General features: G+C 44.4%; 1 protein-coding gene across 2 annotated transcripts in view; it reads right to left on the reverse strand.

The window, feature by feature from the left end:
* Window positions 1-3,986: 3,986 nt before the first annotated feature.
* The window catches only part of LOC308102758 (uncharacterized protein), a 41,465-nt gene continuing 23,238 nt past the window's right edge, over window positions 3,987-22,213 (reverse strand). For both annotated transcript variants that reach the window (XM_080452619.1, XM_080452618.1), the window contains exons 2-7: window positions 15,908-17,740; window positions 14,084-14,466; window positions 9,948-10,107; window positions 9,696-9,775; window positions 8,264-8,355; window positions 3,987-6,091 (exon numbers count right to left, since the gene is read on the reverse strand). In XM_080452619.1, coding sequence (XP_080308745.1) covers window positions 5,902-6,091; window positions 8,264-8,355; window positions 9,696-9,775; window positions 9,948-10,107; window positions 14,084-14,466; window positions 15,908-17,720 — 2,718 coding nt within the window. In that variant the 5' untranslated portion in view covers window positions 17,721-17,740 and the 3' untranslated portion in view covers window positions 3,987-5,901. The remainder of the gene's footprint in view (window positions 6,092-8,263; window positions 8,356-9,695; window positions 9,776-9,947; window positions 10,108-14,083; window positions 14,467-15,907; window positions 17,741-22,213) is intronic.

Below are 22,213 nucleotides of genomic sequence, written 5' to 3' on the forward strand. Positions count from 1 at the left end.
CCATTTGGTTTCTTAACCGTCATAGATAGCTGGGGACCCCCTGTGGAGCCCCCTCAAGGACGCCTTGGGGGGCCGCAGACCGCGCTTTGAGAACCACTGACCTTTAAGGTCAGTTCTGGGAGCATGGTTGTCAACGACAAAGAAAGGCATCTTGTTCCTGGAGCCTGGAGGGCACGCTGGCCTGTCCTGTCCCTGTCTCAAGTTTGTGTCTCTCTCCATGCAAGGCCCTGATTGGACAAATCAATGAGGGCTCAGGTGACCCGGTTGCCGTGGCATTGTCTCCCAGACGTCAAAAGCTTTATGGTCAGTCAGTCAGGACGGGCAGGAGAGACACAAGAAGCCACACCCACCATCACCTCTTCTCGCAAGGCTGGGATCAGATTGGTCAACTTAACACCCCTTATTTAAACCCATTAAAAGGTGGTGTAAGTGCTATAGAGAGACCCCCAGTAATCTCCTCCAGCTTTTAAGTAGACAGAAAATACATTTTCAGGTGGGTTACCAATTTTAACCAACCAAGAGAGACTACCCATTTGTCACGTTCAATGTTATAGTGTTCCAGTTCCACCTTTGCCTAATGCTCTTTGTTTAATCGCTTGTTTATCCTGTATCCCAGGGGTGGGCAACTTTGATGATGGAGAGGGCCACTATATTTCCACACTCACTCCAGAGGAACACATTGCATATACTGTCGGGCAGACACCCCTTATCTCCGTATTTTAACCTTTTTCATAAATGAATGCCCTACTTCGCCATTCTATGTCACACAAAAGTAGCAAAAATAGCCGATCTACAAGCTCAAAACGTGTCGGCTTTGAGCTTGTAGATCTGCTATTTTTTAATCCTGAAAACTAGAATTTTTGTTTAATTTCAAATGCATTTAGTTACACTTTATGAACTTAAATACAAATACATTGGGCATAAAAAGGACAATACAATTCTAATACTAGTCATTAAGCTACTAATATAGACTGAAGTAATTAAAGCGGGTCATGTTTGCATGCTTGCAATTGTAACAGCTGAAATCAATAATATATCAGTATTCCGATATTAACCTGAGGGCCGCATTAAGTGAAGGTGGGGGCCGCATGTGGCCCCCAGGCCACCAGTTGCCCATGTATGCTGTATCCTGTATGAGTTCACTCTCCTGATTGGATGCTATTGGTATACCAACCTGAAAATGTATTTTCTGTTTATTAAAGAGCTGGAAGAGACGCCGTTACTGAACAAATAACTCGACAGCAATGATTGCTATCAGAATATAGAGCTACAGTATTTAACACCTACTTGAACAAAGAAATATCACTTACACCACCTGTAAGGGAATATTAGATAAAATGTGATTCTTCTGCCCTCCTGTCTGCCAGGGTGTGCTTTGGTTTGGTCTCCACCCCTGATACCAAAGTCATATCTCTTATTTAATACAAACTAATAACATTTACATCTTAATTCAACTGCTACTCGAGTCCGAGTTCATCTCCAAACTCATAAGTTACAAACAAACAGAAATTTATTTTATTTTTTAATCCGCAACCACAAGCATCTCAGAAACATGATTCTTTTTTGATATCAATTAAAACACAATATTTCCAAATAAGTTAAATTGAAATCTTAATATATCATATGGTTTTAAATAGCTTTTTTTTTTCTTTTATCTTTAAATATAGTCATTACAGATCTTGCAAAAATACTACTTCACTGTGCATTGGTTGTCTGCTTGTTTATAAGGCTTAATTCATATTCCATGGCGGGAAGATGTCGTTAGCCAAAAAGAAACGGATGATCCACAAGCTAGCAAACACCTTAATGTTGCGAAGCAGTTAGCTCACAGATCTGTTCCTTTAGGTGAGCGACGTGTCATACTATGGAGTATAAACTAGGCTTAAAGAGTGCCCGGAGCTTCCTGGGTTAAGATTTAGGCTCGGATACGTACACTTCATCCGAAAAAAACATCTCCAACGCCATGTCCATGACCTTCCTATCCTAGGCCAGGCTTTGGGGTCAGATCTCAGCAACCCCCTCACCCCCATCCGCAATCAATTCTTTCCACTTATTTGGTCAAATCTTGATTTAAATCCCAAATTAGTTTCAAAAGAAAATAGGAAGTAATATGTTCTTTTTTTCTTTTTAAATCATGATTCAGTTAAGTTCATTTTTCCAAAAATAGTGACTCTAAAAATATATTGCATATGCCATCTTAGGAAATTGACATTAATAAAATATTTTTTTTTAATAAGGAGAAATCTATAAGTAGGAGAATATATGTATATATATATTACTTTTCTGAATAATCTGGGCATGAATAATAGTAATAAATATCCCCAATCATCAATTTTGACTTTAACCACAAGGATTCTGGGAAAAAAGCTTGTTTAGCTGCAATTCTGGGTTGTGATTCGAGTCATTTGAACAGAGAAAAGGGTTGACGATGGCTTCTACAATATTCAAAAACGTACAGATTATCCAGTGTCTGAGGGAACGGGACATTTTGCCATGTGAGAAAGCGATCGGGTACTCTTTACATCTTCCTAAAAGGTACACACACTCTCAACACTAGCCATTTTCTGACCTAACGCGACAGCAAAAACACTTGCAGGTTTCAAAGGCAATGCTGAATGAATGTAGTGGGAAAAAACTGTCATGTCTTAACCACTTTAACCCTGGTGTCCCTATTGTGGGAAATGTAAAAAATAAAAAAAAAACATTTAAAAAAAATCTTCCAAATTGTTAAAAATAGGAAAGAATAGCCAATCTACAAGCTCACAACACATCGCAATATGTTGCGTTGTGAGCTTGTCAACCGGCTATTTTCACTAATTGTTGTATATCGGGCTTAAGTGGTTAATGATGTATCAAAATGCCCCCCCACCCCAATCCCCCAAAAAATCACTTTAACACAGAGCTACGTTTTTACGCACAGCGAGTCAGGCATACGTTCCGAATTTCGATACGTTTTCGCTTTCACACTTGGATCACATCAACCGTGTGTATATACCATATATATATATATATATATATACTGTATAAATACACATATATACAGTATATATACATATACTTAGAACAGGTGACCCAAATCAAAGGGAATGATTCTGCTTAGAGATACATGTAAATATATGGAGTAGATATAACAGGTTGTGCATAATAACGACTAAGCTAAGTGGTGAAATACCAGAAACATAATGCAGTGACAATGATGTCATGAGACAGGCTTTTTCCATTCTCTACCAAACACTCTCACACACACACACACACACACACACGCGCACGCACGCACGCACACACACACACACACACACGCACATGAATAATACACAGTATTGTTCCCCGGTATCATATTAGTAGCTGGGAAAGAAAATAAAAGGAGGAAAAAAAGAATGAAACGAAGAAAGAAAGAAAGAAAAAAACAAAAACATTGAACACAATCATTGACATTGTAATTAAGGAATGGATTAGTGCAATCTAACAAGGTAAGAAGGAAAGGAGCAAGGGGAGGGGGGAAGGGAAGGAGATGTGCTAGGGGAGGGGAGGGGAGGGGAGGGCCGAGTGAGGGAATAGGAGCTCTGCTTTGTGTGACAACCTTTGGTTTATCTTGGGGAGGAGGAGGAGAGGAGGAGTACTGGAGGAGGAGTACGGGACAGACGTTCCCGTACGGCGCGACGTTACAGGATGCAAAAAGCACGAGAAGGCTAGCAGCTAGAGCTAACAGATTAGCAACACGAGAGTGCACCTCCAATGAGCCGTGTCGTAAGCCCCTTTCCCACATGGAATCCAGAACGCTGCTGAATAAAACTATATCCTGCAGAGGCAGTTATTCACACATTGTCCACCACATTAAGACCTGAGGCCATTCTTTAAAATGTTTTCTAAATCAAAAACAGTTTTTGGAAAAAAAATAGCAGATCTACAAGCTCATAGCGCGGCACTCGGTGCCGCGCTATGAGCTTGTAGATCTGCTATTTTTGAATAGCCCAAAGAAATCTAAAGTGACACAGGTGCGTTCCAGGTCTTAATGGGTTATGGAGACCAAAGATTTGTGCCAAGACAAAAAAACGTTTCAGTTCCGATTTACACTTCACACGTCATACTGTATGTGGTGTTGTGTGGAAAATAGCTGATCTACAAGCTCCCATGTCACCGATGCGACGTGTTGGGAGCTTGTAGATCAGCTATTTTTGGCACGTGACCAAACGCCAATACGGGGAAAGAAATTGCCAGTGGATGTATGGCATTCAGTGCAAATAGGAAAGGGGCCATCGAGAGTGCTAATGGATAAAACAATTGATACGTATTTGTTTGTGTGTCTTCAGGGATCACATATCATAGCTTCATATGTTATGAATGACAACAGGGATATGTGTTGGTGAAGGTTTCTCTCTCTCTCTCTCTCTCTCTCTCTCTCTCTCTCTCTCTCTCTCTCCTCTTTCGGAACTACAGTAACCTGTTCTTCTAACCTCACCCTCGTTCTGTGGCTGGGACTAGCTGCCTAATGCTCTACCTGCAAGTCGTAAGGCAAGTCACAGGGAACAGTGGAGGTGGACGGGGGTAGTGAACCACATTCTAACACAGGGGGCAGGGGAACATCTCATCTCCTCTCCTCAGTAAGGGAGGTGGGGATGAGGAGGGGGGGGGGCGGCGTTGTCTCTCTGCAGTAGACTGCTGGGAGAGGCTCTTTAGCTTTTTCCTCAGCCCAGCGGGACTCCTACCGTAGCCTAGCGTGTTTAGCTTGGCTAAGGAACCTTGGGTTCATTAAAAACACATCAGGACTTTTATGGGGTTACAACCTTAAAAAAAAATAAGCACTTTTGCTTGAGAGTGGGGCTTGGTAAAGAGAGATCTACGCCTCCCAGCAAGCTACAGCAGGTACAGTGTTCGGGGCTTACACAGGACACCGTCTTAAAGATGAAAACGCATCAGTGCCCGGCACTGTTGTGGCATGCAGAAAGAGAGGAAGGAGAACCTTCCACTTCCTTTGTGTGGTCTGACTGCCTGGAGGCCTGCTCAACAAACATCACACATTTATCCCGCACAGCAAGCATTCACACACACGCGCACGCACGCACGCACGCACGCACGCACGCACGCACACACACACACACACACACACACACACACACACACACACACACACACACACACACACACACACACACACACACACACACACACACACTCTTTCGCTGACAGAATGCCAATGCCAATGTGTAGTGTTCGCATTACGAGCGCCCCTTCCCTCCTACCAAAGCATCATCTGAGATGACATCAGAAGAGGAGAAATAATGTAACACTCTCTACTATAGCTGCTTGGTTCCACAACACCCAACGCACGTTTCAGGCCCTGTACTGCCCGGCTCCGCTCCCCCAGAAGCACCCGGTGGCCACCAAGACCACCGGATTACCAAACGGAACCAACGCGATTGTTTCACTAAGACACTTGAGGGAAACAGAGGGCCCCCCTCTACGGTAACGCCAGTCCAGCCCCGCCCACACACAGGCATTCGGTTACGCGACCTTGTAAACTCTGAGCGCCGCGTAAGCCGACCAACCCGAGCTGAGCTCACATCTCTCACTGTGACGAATAGTGAACTGAAGTCATGTCTGCCAAACCCCCCCCGCCTTGCCCCTTCCGGTCTGAGACGGGGTCTTGGCTCGCTCTTCATTCGGCTAAAGAGATCTGTGCTTCAGAATGCATCGGGAATCCCTTTCCCCTTCATGGTTACCGTGGTCTAAAAAAAACTCCGCCAGCCCAAATACCCCTTCCACCCACCCCACCTCCCCCCCCGGTAACTGTTATGCCCCCCAGCAGTAAAGACATGGGTTCTCTGTCCCTCCAACGTTCCTCAATGCGAGGCCACTGGCTGCGTGTCTGTTGGTTCGTTGGTGTGTTTGCGTCGAGGCCTCCTACTGCAGGTTCTTGAGGATGCGTCCGTAGCGGAAGTCGTAGACGTGTCTGCAGAGGTACACCAGCTCGGGGTCGATGTCGGCGGGCACACAGCGGTGGGAGGGTGGGGTGAAGTCGGCGCGCCCGGGCACCACGCGGGGGCGGCCCGCGGGGGCACCCTCCGCACGCCGTTTCACCAAGGCACAAAATCTGCACCGGGAGACGGGACAAAGAGAGACGGTGCACAGAGACACACACACACACACACACACACACACACACACACAAATGTCAGAAAGAATCTACAAGTAAGACGCACGAACGCTGGAAGCGAACGCAGCTCGAAAATATTGTGTATTTACGGACTTGTAATCCGTGTTATTTCACCGTGATGGAGAGAGAACATTGACAGTGTGTGTGTGTGTGTGTGCGTGTGCGTGTGCGTGTGCGTGTGCGTGTGCGTGTGTGTGTCAGAGCATTGTCTAAATTCCTGCACTCTGGCGCACTCGGGTGGCTGCTTACAGGCAGTGCACGCATGTGAGTCATGTCACCCAGGGGCAGGCAGGCAATGAGAGCGTGAGTCACATGGGTGCATGCAGCCAATGAGAGGTGAACACAGACACACGGACAGAGACACACACAACCCAGGCAGAGTTACATAGTAAGCTCCACTTGGTCGGAGGCGCGGCGAAGCCGCGCCTCCTTCCACGTTCGCAATGATACTTTCAGTGTCTGCTATCTGATCTGCATGCTGAACTCTTGCATTCACACTAGCAGAGTGAGTCCAAACCTGTGGGCCGCGAGGGTATTGCAAGGGGGACCCCAAATAATTGGCAAAAGACTACGACTGTAATTGATATAAAAAATGTTGTGTAAAAAGACAGTATATTTTCTTAAAAACCTTGAGAAATGCGTTTTCATAGTGATTCCAATAAATAAGAACTTAAAAGTATACTACGTTGGTTCCATTAACCCATTAAGACCTGAGGCAGATTCTACAAAATGTCTTTTAAATCCTAACAGTTTTCTTAAACACTTGTTGCTATGATATCAGTGGTTCTCAAACGTTTTCATGTCAAGGACCCCCAAAATTATATGTATTTGGCCGCGGACCCCCATCTCAAAATATTTAGTTCCAGGGACCCCCAGAAGCATAGATCTGAGTTACAAATGTTGGCTTTAAAAAAATATATATTCAAAGATTTGTACACATTTTCATGATTTTTCTAAAATACAATTTCATTTTCAATTTCAAGCTCATAGTGCGGCACTCAGTGCCGCACTATGAGCTTGTATATCTGCTATTTTTGAATAGCCACAGAATTCTTAAGTGACACAGATGCGTTCCCGGTCTTAATGGGTTAATCCAAGCTGGAACACAGTCGATTGATTGATCGCTGATCCAGAAAAGGTTGGTGAACCAGTACACCGGCATCTATGTGTAAAACGAAACTTTCAGCTGCCATTCTTAAAAAAAAAAGAAAATAAATCAAAACCGACACAGGGCACAGCGCCAAGCGTCTCAACCATCAGCGCAGTGGTAGGTACAGTAGGTACCCCTGTGTTTGGCGGCTCTCATCAGAGGCGGCGGTGTCAGTGACATGTGAACTGATACCCAGACAGGACATGCTTCCACACGTCTGCAGAGTCACAAGTGTTAATTCAAAGGAGCCACTACGAAGCTTTTGAAAATAAATCCCGCAAACAACGAGGTGTGTGTGTGTGTGTGTGTGTGTGTGTGTGTGTGGGGGGGGGGGGTGTGTGTGTGTGTGTGTGTATGAGAGAGACAGAGAGAGAGAGAGATTCTCTCGTGGGTGAACATGAAAAATATAATATGAGTGAATGTGTGATTTTGAATGATTATTTGTGTTAAAGGGATAGTTCACCCCCAAAATAATCATTTTTCTATCGATTAGTCACCCCGAGGAGACTTGAATTCGTGGATATTTATTAGTTTTTGACGCATTCCTAAGCCAATAATTTGATGACCGGTAGCGGTTCCGTTAGGTTAGGAGACACAAAGAGTCTCCTTTCAAGTCTCCACGGGGTGACTAATCGATAGAATTTCTTTTTTTTTGTTGGGGTGAACTATCCCTTTAAGTTATGAATAAGTGTGTTGGTTAGCGTGTGGAAATTGTATGTTTGTGACTTTGTGACTCTGTAAGAGTGTTTGCATGTATGTATGTATGTATTTATCTATCGTGTACTTTATACAACTATGTATATTAGTGTGTGTGTGTGTGTGTGTGTGTGTGTGTGTGTGTGTGTGTGTGTGTGTGTGTGTGTGTGTGTGTGTGTGTGTGTGTGTGTGTGTGTGTGTGTGTGTGTGTGTGTGTGTGTGTGCGTGCGTGCGTGCGTGCGTGCGTGCGTTAGTCTCCTTACCTACAGTACTGGGCCAGTGGGAGCACGTAGCATCTGTCCTCTATACAGGCCACGCTGTTCTCGTCCTGATGCCGAGAGGCGAAAATCTCATTCTGAAAGCGACAGTGGGAGCGTTCAATGTCACACCCACACCGACAGGACACGTCACCATGAAGCCACTACTGCACATCATTCCACATGAGTGAATCTTAAATGTTCCTCTCTGACAGCGCAGCGTCCATTTTGTCACTTTTTTTAAAAATGCATTAATGCCCTACTTCATCGCACAACAGTGTCGAAATAACCGATGCAAAAGTAGCAAAAATAACCGATCTACAAGCTCACGACGCGTCGCATCCCCACACATTGTGAGCTTGTGAATCTGCTGTTTTCAGTGAAACATTTCTAAAGTTTAAGTTAACCCATTAAGACCTGAGGCCGATTCTACAAATGTTTTCTAAATCCCAACAGTTTTCTGAAAAAACGTATGTTTCTATATCAGTGGTGCTCAAACTTTTTCATGTCAAGGACCCCCAAAATGTATCTGGCCGCCGACCCCCATCTCAAAATATTTTGTTCCAGGGACCCCCAGAAGCAAAGATTTGAGTAAAAAATTTTGCTTTAAAAAATATATATATATTCAAAGATTTGCACACATTTTTACGATTTTTCAGAAATTGCAGATCTACAAGCTCGTAGTAGCCAAAGTGTAAAATAATGTTTTTTAGCTCAAATCAAAAAGTGACACAGATGCGTTCCAGGTCTTAATGGGTTAAAGTGGTTAAGACTGCGACTATTTGCTTCTAGACAGGGAGTAAAGAACATATCCAGCCGTCTGGTCCACACGCCATGCAGACATCTGTCACCGCTGGAAACTGCAGCAGTGTCTACCGACTACCTCCAACCCTCTGACAGCTGCCTCGTTGTTTGTGAAAGGCAGACGCAACAAGGAAATGAGAAATATCTCTGTCAGTGTGAGTCTACTGGAGAGCAAAACCCAGCTCGATATTTTAAAAATCAATAAACGACTGTGTTGCTCAAAGAACAATAACTGTGTTGCCAGTGGTGGAAGAAGTACGCCGATTTTTCACTTACGTACAAGTAGCAATACCACCGAACCAATGTAGGAATCCTCTGTTACAAGTAAAAGGCCTGTATTGAAAATTGTACTTGAATAAAAGTACCAAACGTAAATGTACTCGTACACACATTTCTTTGTGTGTGTGTGAGTGTATGACAACACAAATTGATTAGAGAAGTCTAACCGTTTGGTCAACAATGACTCCAGGCAAGTTCGCTAATGTTTTAATAAGTTTAGAGAAAATGGAAACAAATGCGGAATCTAAAAATAAAGCCATTAAAGGAAAAATGGTCTGGATGATTATGTGCAACAGGTGTGGGTTTGTGTGTGTTTGTGTGTGTTTGTGTGTGTGTGCGTGGGGGGGGTCCTCACCTCACAGTGTGCGCTGGGATCTCGCCCCCCCTGGGTGTGCTCAGGTCGGTAGTACCAGAAGAGGCTCATCATCATCTCTCCTGAAGGTGACACAATTGGAGACACACACACACACGAGCATTAGGGTTTATGCCCCTCTGTATGCCTATCCACCGACCCATTCACTACTGATTCATCCATCCATCCATCCATCAATTCGTCCATCATTCTTCCTTTACTCCATTAACCCCCCCACCACCCCAACACACACACCTGTCTTGGGGTCCTCCCAGAGCGCTGATATCTTGGCGACATACGGCAGGGACTTCTTCCTGGGACCTGATCGCAGCAGCACGGTGTCTCTGATATGTATCACTTCGCCGTCACGCTCCACTCCTTCATAACACTGACGGAGAGACGTCTCCTCCTCTCCCTGACGCACGCACGCAGACACACAGACACACACACACACACACACACACACACAGAGTTCTCATTATGAAGACAAAAAGGATTGTGTCAAATGGAGGTATGTGTAAAACTCAATTATCTCTCCCCCAAGAACTCGATGTATTTATCTAGCTTCCCACAAGCTGCTGAGCAGATGCAAAGCAGTGTGCCAGCGGGGTCTGATCAGGTGACAGCGGTAATGACAGACATTTGAGTCAGGGGGGAGAGCTAATCCTTGGTCCATCATTGTGCGTAGGCGTGTGCATACTGCACATGTATATATTCCGTGGGTTTTTGCGCAGACCTAGCAGCTCTCCATAAAAATGCTGACAAGAAGTCTTTTAATTTTAACCCAGTAAGACCTGAAGCCGATTTTAAATGTCTCCTAAATCCCAACAGTATTCTGAAAAACGTATGTTTCTATGTCAGTGGTGCTCAATCTTTTTCATGTTAAGGACCCCCAAAATTATATGTATTTGGCTGCGGACCCCATCTCAAATATATTTTGTTCCAGGGGGTCCCAGGAGCAAAGATTTGAGTTAAAAAAGTTCGCTTTAAAAATCTATATATTCAAAGATTTGCACACATTTTCCCGATTTTTCAAAAATAGCAGATCTACAAGCTCGTAGCGCGGCACTCGGTGCCGCGCTATGAGCTTGTATATCTGCTATTTTTGAATAACCAAAGTGTAAAATAATGCTTTTTTTAGGTCAAATCAAAAAATGACACAGATGCGTTCCAGGTCTTAATGGGTTAAGTAGCCAATTATTCTTAGCCCTCTTTCCTGCCAATTATCATTATTATGCCAATTAACCCTCTACACACATTTCTGTGTTGCCACTGCTATTGTACCCGACTGACTCACCTGCCAGTGAGGAGCCCCCACCAGGAGGACGTAGCGCCTCCGTCCTACTCCTAACGTTCTACATTCTCCGCCCACTAGTGATGTGTCTGTCATGATCTGTTATGTTCACGCTATCGTGCATGACCCCCATCCCCTCCCCCCGTACACAGGACGGGAGGTCGGGTTGTACGCGCGACGTAAAAAAAAAACCGCTCCCACGATGGTGTTTTACACTAGAAAATAGCGCTACTGAACGAAAACGTGAACGAATCATTTGAACGAATCATTTGCCGTGAACGTGAACGAAATCGTTCGTTCACTGAAATGAACGTTTTTTTCCCACCACTACCGCCCACAGCTCAAAGGAATACATGCAGCAACAATGATCACCCTTCCCGTCTGTCTTCCCTTCCCCCGAACAGTCACAGGCCAGTTGTGATCGCATAGACCAGTGGGTCTCAAACGCTTTCGTGCCAAGGACCCCCAAATTGATATTTATTTGGTCGCGGACCCCTATCTGAAAATGTTTTGTGCCAGGGATCCCCAGAAGAGAAGATTTATGGTTTTTTTTCCCCAAACACTTTCAAGATTTTTCAAAAATGTTCAAAAATACCCCACTTTGAGAACCACTGGTATAGACGCTCAGCCAAACTGGATGCACCGCGGTGGGTTCAAACCCCTTGTCTCCGCAGTGGTGGACAGGTACTTTAGCCCTGTGCCACCCGTGAAAATATCCCCCAAAATAGGGATGTCCGGTTTAAAGTGGCTAAAGCATAAGCTGTATCTCCACAATGTTTTCCCCCAAAAATGTCTTAAACTTCACAAAAACATAATATTTTCCTACACACGTGCACAAGATACTACAAAAGAAGTGTGTTTCGTAGGGGTGTGCCGATACACTAATTTCACCAAACGATACGATACGATATTTGGCTCACAACTTCGATACGATTTCGATACGATACGATACTTTTTTATTATGAAAATATATGGGGGAGAAAAAATGCAAACAAATAATTCTGTTTTTGCATTATTCAGACGCAAACTTGTAGCTTTTCAGCAACAATAGCCGTTTTAAATCCAAATAGGGCAATAGTGTGACACCTGACCCAAAAAAACAAACATGTTGTCACCCTTTTCACCTCGGGGATGTTTGCATGCCTGATTATTATTGTAAAAAAAAAAAAGATGTTTTTTTTTTTTTTTACGTTTTTTTTTTCTTCTCAAAACGATACATATCGTCACGAAAACGTATTGCGATATATCGCGGGACGATATATCGGCACACCCCTACTGTTTCGATGATTGTTTTTCCAACTTTAACGCCACAAACTGCTACAGAGACTTCTGTCGCTCTGCATTATGGTAAATGCTTAGCAACCTATGCTTATAGCATAGGCTATGTTTATATTGAGTACTGTATGCTATGCTTATAGCAAAGGCTATGCTTATTTTGTGTACTGTATGCTATGCTTATTGCATAGGCTTATGCTAAGCCTATGCTTACCAAAGCATATGTAAAACCACTGAATATAATACACACTGTAGGGATCTTGTGTGATTCATAACTAGTCACACCGTTATGTCACCATACGCCAGTGCTTCTGATCTTAATTAACACTTACATAAATAAGTCTTCAGGATTCAGGGCAACTGTATTTCTCATATACTGTTCTGTACATGAGTTGACATTAACCGTTATTATTTAATGGTAGGGTAAGCGATATTTGTTTGTTATAAGTGTTAAATAGCTCTATATTCTGATAGTAATCATTGCTATCGAGTGTTTGTTTAGTAACAAGGGTCTCCTGTCTCTCCAGCTCTTTAGTAAACAGAAAATGCATTTTCAGGTCGGGATACCAACCTGTTACACACCTGAAAATGTTTTTTCTTTTTATTAAAGAGCTTATAGCAATGACTACTATCAGAATATAGAGGTTTAACCTTTTAACAAAAAAAACGTTTGTTTTAACAAAGAAATATCACTTACCCTGCCTTTAACCTTATACACCTTTATCTTTGTCTAGAACAACTGACTCTAACCTTCTAAAAGGATGTTTAACCACTTTCACGGCCCATCTACACCAGAGAACTTTCACACACACGCGCATATACGCACACGCGCTTTTAGATCCAGTCCTATTTTAAAAGTCTGCGTATGGGAGACTCGCGTATCCGCTCGCCTGGTGTAGCCAGTATAATTGATAATCAATTGGATCTAAACAAACGTGCTGCACGCATACGCTTTGAAAAGTCTGGTGTAGATCGGCCGCCAATACCTGGGATCCCTATCATGTCATTATAGGCAGACATTTTCAACAAAACTTTCAAAATAACTTTATAGAAGTAAATCGCATTTTTCCAAAATAGCAAAAAGAGCAGATCTACAAGCTCACAATGTTGTGAGGTTGTAGTATTGTATTTTCGCCATCCGTCGTTGTGTGAAGAATCTCTAGGGCTTACATGTAAGGGAAGGCACAGTGCCTTCCCTTACATGTAAGCCCTAGAGATTCGGTTTGCTCCCACAGTTGTTCATAAGACTCGCACTTTACTTTTGTATTTTCCTCAACACACATACACACATGCACACGCACGCACACTAGGGCTTTCACCAACTAGTCGACTAGTATAACCACTAGTCGACCTTGTTGGTACTAGTCGAATAGTTGATTTAAATTTTTATCAAAAGGGGGTCAAAGGTATACCCAATAATAGCCTATTATTGGGCAATAACCCCCTTTTGAGGATCCATGGAGACGCTGCTGTGCTGCTGTGCCAGAAGCGCTTCCCTTAAAACGGCATAAAAATAAAAGGCAGGAGGATAATAATAATAGTAATGAAATTAAAACAACAAAAATATATAATAATAATAATAATAATTTTAATAGGTAAACATCGACTAGTCGACTACAACTGGGTCAAATTAGTCGACCAGTAAAAATCTCTAGTCGTGAAAGCCATAACGCACACACACACTCAGGCACGCACGCACGCACACACACACACACTCACACATATGGGCATGCGCATTCACACATTCAAACATGCATGCACAAGCACGTGAACATGAACACACACACACGCTCCCCCCCCCCCCCCCCCTCGAGAAACCTACGGCGATGAAGACATCCTTCTCCGTAGGCACTCCGACGGGCCTCCAGCCGTTGGTGGCCCGTCGGCGGCTGATTCTCTTCTGTTTGGCTCCGCCCAGGCTGGGCGTGGCCACGGCCGGCGGCGGCGTGGGCGACGGCTGCTTCTGAGACAGCCGGGTGCGGACCGGGGACACGGAGCCGTCGGACGGCTTGGTGCTCTGCGGACACTCCCTGGCCAGTTTCATCCTGGCCGGGGGGGGCTGCTCTCGCCCCCCGGTCAGCGGGTTGAGGAGGTGGGGTTTGGCCTGGGTGGAGGAGGGGGACACGCTGGGAAGAGGGCAGCTGGACAGAGCGGGGCTCACCAGCAGGGAGGGACTATGCTCACCCTGGGAGGACGAGTAACTCTCTGGAGGAAGGGAGGGAGAGAGAGAAATAGAGATGAACCACACTGGTGCAACAGAGGGGGGACTATTTCATCGTCGGATCCGTTGAAATATGGCCTAAAGCCCGATTTATACTTCGTTGTACGCCGGTGTAGTGTGCCAAAAATAGCCGATCTAAGTGGTGAGCTTGTAGATCGGCTATTTTCGCCGCAGGACACTGTCGCGCGAGCCTAAATTAAGCATGAAGCATTAAGCTTCAAAATAAGCAAATCGCACAATTCCCCCGAGGCTCTACTTAAATAAAGATTTACTTCACATGCTTGTTTTACAATTCAATGATATATAACAAGGCTGATACAGAAACATTGTATATAGGCCTGGGGTTCTTTATCAAGCCATATCTAAATCTTATCCTTCATAACTACAACTGTAGTTTAAGTCTATGGCTGAGTGTGTGGGAGCCAAATCGCTGGCCAGAGGCAGACAGCAGACAACGCAAGACAAAATAAGTTCTGTAAGTAATCACTCTGAATCCGGGCCCATGTTTGAGATAAGCTATTCTGTCATAATTACAGATAAGCCAAATGGAAAATTGTAACGCTTCATCATTTCAGCTTGAAATGAGCGCGTGAGAGTGAAGGGCCGTACGAACGGAGCGGACCCGGCATCGATGCCATGGGGGGCAGAATGAGCCACCCGTCCAATTCTGGACCAATGTAAATATTTGTTCTACCATGATTCTTGATGAAACATTTAATACACGTCTCAGACAAGCTCAAAAGATAACTCTGAAATGTAACTCTTACACTACATTTGCCATATTGCTCCACACTTGATATCAAAAGCCTGAATGAATCATCGCTGCATCTTAGCCTGCTGCTCTTGATTTTTATCTCCAACGTGTTGGGGCTGATTTCACAATGATGGCCATTGATTGAACCAATAACAAAAAGGCATCCCTCTTCACATCATTACTTAAGCCACACAAGTCATTCTACCAATTTGCAGCAAGCGTCTTGATTTGAAATCGATGACAGCGTTTACAGACAATTTTGTCGTGTCAAGCATTTCACAAAGCTAATAGGCTCTATGCAAGGCAGCCATATTGGAAAGGAATTGGGCCGCTTCCTTGCTGCCTTCCTTCACAGGTTTTACCAATGATGCTAATTAAGGTTGTGTTCCAAAATAGCAGATCTACAAGCTCACAATGCCTCGAATCGTGACACGTTTTGAGCTTGTAGATCTGCAATTTTTGCTATATATATTATATATATATATATATATATATATATATATTTAAAACAGTTTTTTAAATGTTCCCCCCCAAAATCGATTTTAATTAAAGTTGATTATCGTTTTTTTTTTATAATCAATTAAATCGATTCGTTTGATTGACTGTATAAAGTATAAATCAGGCCTTAGTTAGCATGCAATCACCCATCATTTCCAGCTCCTTCCGCTCACCTGTTTTGATGCTGTGTGTGCAACCAGTGCATCCCGTGCTAAAAGTACACCCCCTGCTGGTGACGGGAGGCATTGCTCGGTAGGCGCAGCCGCTGATCCTGCAGGCTTCACCGTAGCAGGGCGAGCCCACCGAGCCGCAGAAGGCCGGGTGGGCCAGTCCTGAGGGGTGGGACACCCGCGGTCCCAGCAGCTTGGAGCCGGCCATTCGATTAGGGCACAAAGTGGAGGGGCCAAAGTTCAGGGGCCGCGGGGCCAGGGTCGCCGGCGTGGTTCCAGTGTGTGCGGGGTGGGCGATGTGCACGTAGTAGCCGTGAGAGAAGCAGTGTTCGGCGGTGCACAGGCATGGGTGGGGGCTGAGCGCCAGGGCTGTGTGGGGGTGGGAGTGGGTCAGGGACGGTGAGGTCACCAGGCACTCGCGTTTCACGGGGGTCATGGCTGAGTTGAGGGACTGGTCGTCCGGGTCCCTGTAGGCCTCCTGGCCCAGAAAGAAGGCGAGGCGGTGGCAGTACTCCACCGAGCCCTCCGGGGGACAACAGTAGTACGGGCTCAGCTCGGTCTCCACCTGTTCCTCTTTCACTGATTTGAGTGGGTACGCTAGCATGCTGCTGCGCTGCTGGTACCCCGGTTTGGTCAACCGGTGGGTGCAGCTGCCCGTCTCCCACTCCACCTTGGGCTCAAAGCCTGCCTTGTTCTTGCCCGCCGTTGAGCCTCCCTGTTGGGAAGAAGAACCCTCCCCCTTCTGTTTTTGCGAACACTCCTTGGGTTTGAGTTTGACCCTGGGCTGTTGCTTTGGGGTCGTGGAGGCGGCCGCGGCCGGAGCTTTGCAGTCCGTGGTGACGGTCGCCGTAGGCGTGGCTTTGACTCTCTGTTTGCTGATGGCCGAGGAGCTGGTCAGCCTCAGCAGGGCGGCGGCGTTGAGGCCCGCCAGACGTCTGGGGGCGGGGGCGTCCAGACTCTCCTGACTCATAGCCCCGCCCTCGTCTCGACCCTGACAGGCTTTGGCCTTCTTCACCTGCTTGGAGCTTTGGCACGGTGACAGCTTGTGTGGCGGGGAGGCTTTACCCACGCTGCCTCGTGAGGCCTTGGGAGCTCCGGGAGGACACCCGCTCTTGGCCGGGTCTGCGTCCAGGGACGCCCGCGCAGCGCCGCTGGGCTCCTCCTGCTGTCTCTTGGCCTGTTTAGCTGACGGATGGTGTGGGTCGGTGCCTCTTTCAAGTAGCAGGCTGTTCACCGCCTCGGCGTTGAGCGAGGCTAGCCTGCGCTTGCGGGGCTCAGGGACGGTCACACACTCATCCTGACTCGGACTGTTTGATTTAGGTTTGTTTTTTGGTGTAATCTTAGCCTCTCTTTCTCCGCCGCTGCCTTTTCGCTTACTGGTTCTGGGTTTTTTGAGAGACGGCTTTCGGCGGCGGCCGCGTTTTTTCCGTCGGTTCTCAGGCCCCTTTGGTTCTTTGTCGCCTTCGTCCACCCGGGTGAGGAGAACGTGGCAGCTGAGCCCCTCGTCCTCGGAGCCCCCGCCGCCCCGCCCCCGCAAAGGATACGACTTCCTGTCCCGCTTCTTGTCGCGCCTCCGCTCCGGCTTTCTCTTCTGGTGATCCGAGGAGCGTTTCCGCTTCCTGCCGCTCATCCTCTTGGCCACGCCTTCTGGTCCCTGTCTGATGGTCTCGTTTATCCTCTTGGTCCTGCCGAATCGCAGCGAGCGCTCAGTCCAGGCCTGGTCCATGTTGTCACCATGTGGCCGGCGGGGGCAGCTGTCCCACCTCTCAGTGCTGCGGCTCTGCCTGAGGGAAGCCTTCTGCCGGGCGCCAGTCATCACATGCTGCTCCACGGGGCCTGGAGGGACGACAAGAACAGCCATACGAGTCATTTATTATATTCACCACAATGGCATCAAAACCACTAGATAGTCAGTGGTGGACAAAGTACTCAACCCCAGTGGTCAAATATTACTCAACTAGTAGTGATTTGTACTATCGTAAGTACAAATTACAAAGCACATTTTCTTTTTTATCATCAATGCATTGCTGCATTAAAATTTTGACATTTTTAAATGTAAAAGAAAATATTTTCCAGAAATATCACTTAGTAGTGAAAATAGCAGATCTACAAGCTTGTACATGTTCTTTTCACTATATTTTGAAGGCTTAAGTGGTTAATTCATTATATACTTATAAAGTATCCAAAAATGCAAATACTCAAGTAAAGTACATATACTGTACATATACCGTATATACATTTACTTAAGTACAGTTCTCAAGTAAATGTACTTCGTTACTGTCCACCACTGATCACCATAATGGCATCAAATCGCTGAGATAATACAGGCAAACATTAACCAGTGGTCCACAGTTTAGAAAAAAAAGCAAATACGGTAGATGGTGAACGCTAAACACTGGAGGCAAATCCTCTACCTCAGTGGAGGTAAAATCCTCAGTGTTATTTTAACTCCATGAGTGTACAAATGGAGATTGTACACTCTCAGAGTTACAGCCCTGTAAGACTCCATTTGGTTCCTAACTTTGATTTGAATATAAAAAATTACACCCAGTGTGAAGTGGGCGGTGTCTTGCTACAGTAGCTAATCACAATACTGAATGGAGTCACTATGTCACTGTTGTTATTTAACAGTGGTCATCACGGTGATGGAAGCTCACTTAAAAGAATAATGTGTTTTTTTTTATACCCTTTCCACCCACAATGTGTGATTCACTTTAAAAACCATAAATGTGTTTTTTTAAAGTTCATAGTCCTATTTATAGGGCTATGCACATGTGTCATGTTTCCCTAGCCAATCACAGTCCTGAATAGACTGTGATTGGCCAATCACGGTGCAGGGTTAGGGGGGTACACCGGTGGCCAATCACAGCGCAGGATTTGGTGTGCACATATCCAAACCTCACATATAGGGGCGGTTTCACCGCCCAAAAAACACGGTGAAGCAGCATTCTGCTTCTACAGGCCGACGGCTTGGAATAAACTCCCATTACATCTAAGAGAGGCAGCCTCTGTGGATAGCTTTAAAACACAGCTCAAGACCTATTTCTTCACTCTGGCTTTTAGTTTTTTCTGCTTTATTGTTAAATTATTTGTACTCTTTCTGTAAAGCACTTGTGCTTTATTCTTGCTCTTTTTTGAGTTGCATTTTTTTAGTTGCATTTCATGTCATGAAAGGTGCTATACAAATAAAGTTTATTATTATTATGATTATTATTAACTTCCTAACTATCAATCATTTAGCTGGGGACTGCCTGGAATCCCTGCAAGGACCTCTGGGGTCCCCAGACCCACGTTGAGTCACCTGACCAGTACATTCTATCATAGTCCCTCTCTCTTCTCCGCTACTCTCCCCTGCTGTCAACAGTACAGTAAACAGTACAGAAAAATCTTGAAGGTTAATTTGACTCAATGTGTTAAAATGGACCTTGCACTTTTATACTTAAGAGTTACAATCAGGATGTTACTGTGTATAACGCTGTAGTTCAATTTGCCCCATTTTGAGTGAGATTATCTCCAAATTGTTTGTAAATGTAAATATTGACTACGGCTTTTGTTCAGCACAACTGTATAATCGACATGAAGAACAGGACGGCACTCATCGGAGATTTTCCTTTCGGGATGAGGGTGATCAGGTTGAGTCCATGCTGACTCATGAAATGTAAGCAGGGCAGAATCAATGGTCAGCAGAGCAGACCCACAGTAGCCCGAAAGAGGGAGAAGAACTAACAGCCGGTCAATAAGGACATGGTGCACCCGAACTTTTTGAGGGTTTAATCTTTACATAGACCTGTTCACAATGCAAATCAACAGACCATAGATAATGCAATCATACATGAAAGGGTCTTGCTCTTGCCAGTTTGCAGATAACTGTAGTAGTTAAAAGTGGAAGAACTTCAAGTCACACACAGAAACCAAGAGATGTGAATAACCTAGCTCAGCACCTGGCTTGAGACCAGGGGCGGATCAACGGCCCACCTAGATTGACCGCTTGCCCCAACTTATGAGATTCATGATAAGTCCTCTTATGCTTGGATTCCACCGGGGCGCATCACCTTTCCGGGCCGCGATGGACCAGCCGCAGCTGCCACTACTTTTCCAGCATGCCACTCATGGAAAGCACCCAAATACACAGTGAAGAACTGTCACAGTCACACTGACATCATCCCCCAGTTAATACAATATCGAAGCTCAAAGAAAGTCGGGCCCATCCAGATTTTTCCAGGCCGAGTCATTAGAAACATCCTGTATCCACCACCACTGCATCAGGCAAGCTTTCAAATGCTATCAGTCACATCCTTCTAACATAAAGAGTTCAGATGTTATGCATGAAAATTTACTGAAAAGGTGACCTTCTAGACCTCGACCTTTGCCCACCAAGTTGTACCATAATATGTCAGATATTGTTACATCTAATCCATGACGTTTCACGGTTTTGTGTTGTGATTTGATGATGATACAGTGTATTGAGTTATTGTGGATAGAAATAAACATACAGGCAGACAAACAGCGACAGCCTCATTACAATCATTTTGCAGTCACATAGAACCTTTTTCTTCAAATATGTTTTATTTCCATGTCTCCGCAGTAGTTGAGCTTTTGAAGAGCCACAAATCTGACACTGAAAACTGACAAAACCTACTGAGAGTCGATCTGAAGAAAAACACGCATGACAGGTTGATGAATGGTGATTAAAGTGTATTGAGTAGGCAACGGAGCCACACAAGTCGTATTGTAACTTGCATGTTTTACTTTCTATTTGGCATTGCTGTAGATGCAAAAACTCAAGGACACATTCTCCTTCAGCGCAAAAACACATTTTCCTGCTGAGCACTTCATTCAGGAGGTCATAGCAGTTGTGTTGGTGGTTACATTTAAACGTGTAATGTAGTCTCTCAATACAACCAATTTACTCTAATAATTAGTTTGTTTGTTGCTGCATGCGGGGGGGGGGGGCAGTCATAGAGGCTCCTTGCCTCACTGTTTAATTCCTGCATCTTTCTGAAAGCACAACAAGGAATTCGGCCACAAACCTTAAGATTTCCGTTTTTTGGTCAACCTAGGCTGTGGCCGGTGTATAGTATAATTTATACCACATCAGACAAGGGTATCAGCTACCAAAAATAACTGATCTACAACAAACAACAACATCACGATATAACACATTGTTGGTTGTAGATCGGTCCTTTTTAGCAAGTGACACCCTCGTACTATGGAGGACAACAATTGCCTTTCGGCATACTGATAGGATCTAAAATGCATGTATTTGCAAAAGAGGTGTATAAATAGCAGACCCACCTAGATAAATGCCCATATAACTGCTTCTCATTTGAATGAGGTGAACAACTAAACAACCTACACACTGGCTTTCATCGGTGCATCATGTGTGTCATGAAAGATGTTACAAGTAAAATAATGTAAAACATCTTTCTATGGTATTACAGTATTACAGAGCCATATAAAATTGTAATAATAACAAACTGTATTTTCATAGCACAGTTGATACAAAACTGTATTAGATTAAAGAGATAGCGTTAAAAGCAGGTTGAAAATAACGACATTTTGATTGGTTCTGATTCTCTGAATAATGCTAAGCAATGTAGCCAATACAGTTATTTTCCATTCGTATACTGAGGGAACTGTGTTCAAACAGAACGCACACTACATGCTAGACATCAGTACGGGCAATTATACAGCTGACATGTCCCCATTGTTTTGATCACTTTCAACCTGGTGTCCAGGGCATATGTCATAATAATACATTAGGTGAAAAGGTTTTAAAAAATAGGGTGGATAAATAAAGTGTGCATTTTATATTTACTTGTTTGTAATTAAAGTTAAATGTCATTTTCATATATTGAAGTTTATATATACTTAATAAAAAACTATTATCAAAAGGTTATTTGTGTTTATTTGTATTTATTTAAGTTGTAAAATGTTGTCAACTTTAATCAAATCAAAGTTTTTCAAATTGATTTAAAGATTTATTATTATCATTATCATTATTATTATAATGAATTTATTTATTTTGACAAAATATCAGTCAAAACTTCTGTAATCGATGGTCTAGGACTCTCCAAAAGTCGGAATTGATATCGGACCCAGCATTCTGGTATTGGTCGGGCCAAAAAAAAAGTAGCTTGTGTGGTCAAGGGGTGTCAATTCAAGCAGTGGAAAAGAATACATGCAAGGAAAACAACACACCACACAAAAACTAAATAAAGCCAACCACTCTATGAGGTATTTTTTTACAGTCTGGGGAATCTGTTTGTGGACTGGCAAGCATCACAAAGACAAGACATCTACAGTACA

The sequence above is a fragment of the Gymnoscopelus braueri genome (genome assembly GCF_963280865.1).
Source record: "Gymnoscopelus braueri genome assembly, chromosome: 16".
Lineage (NCBI taxonomy): Eukaryota > Metazoa > Chordata > Actinopteri > Myctophiformes > Myctophidae > Gymnoscopelus > Gymnoscopelus braueri.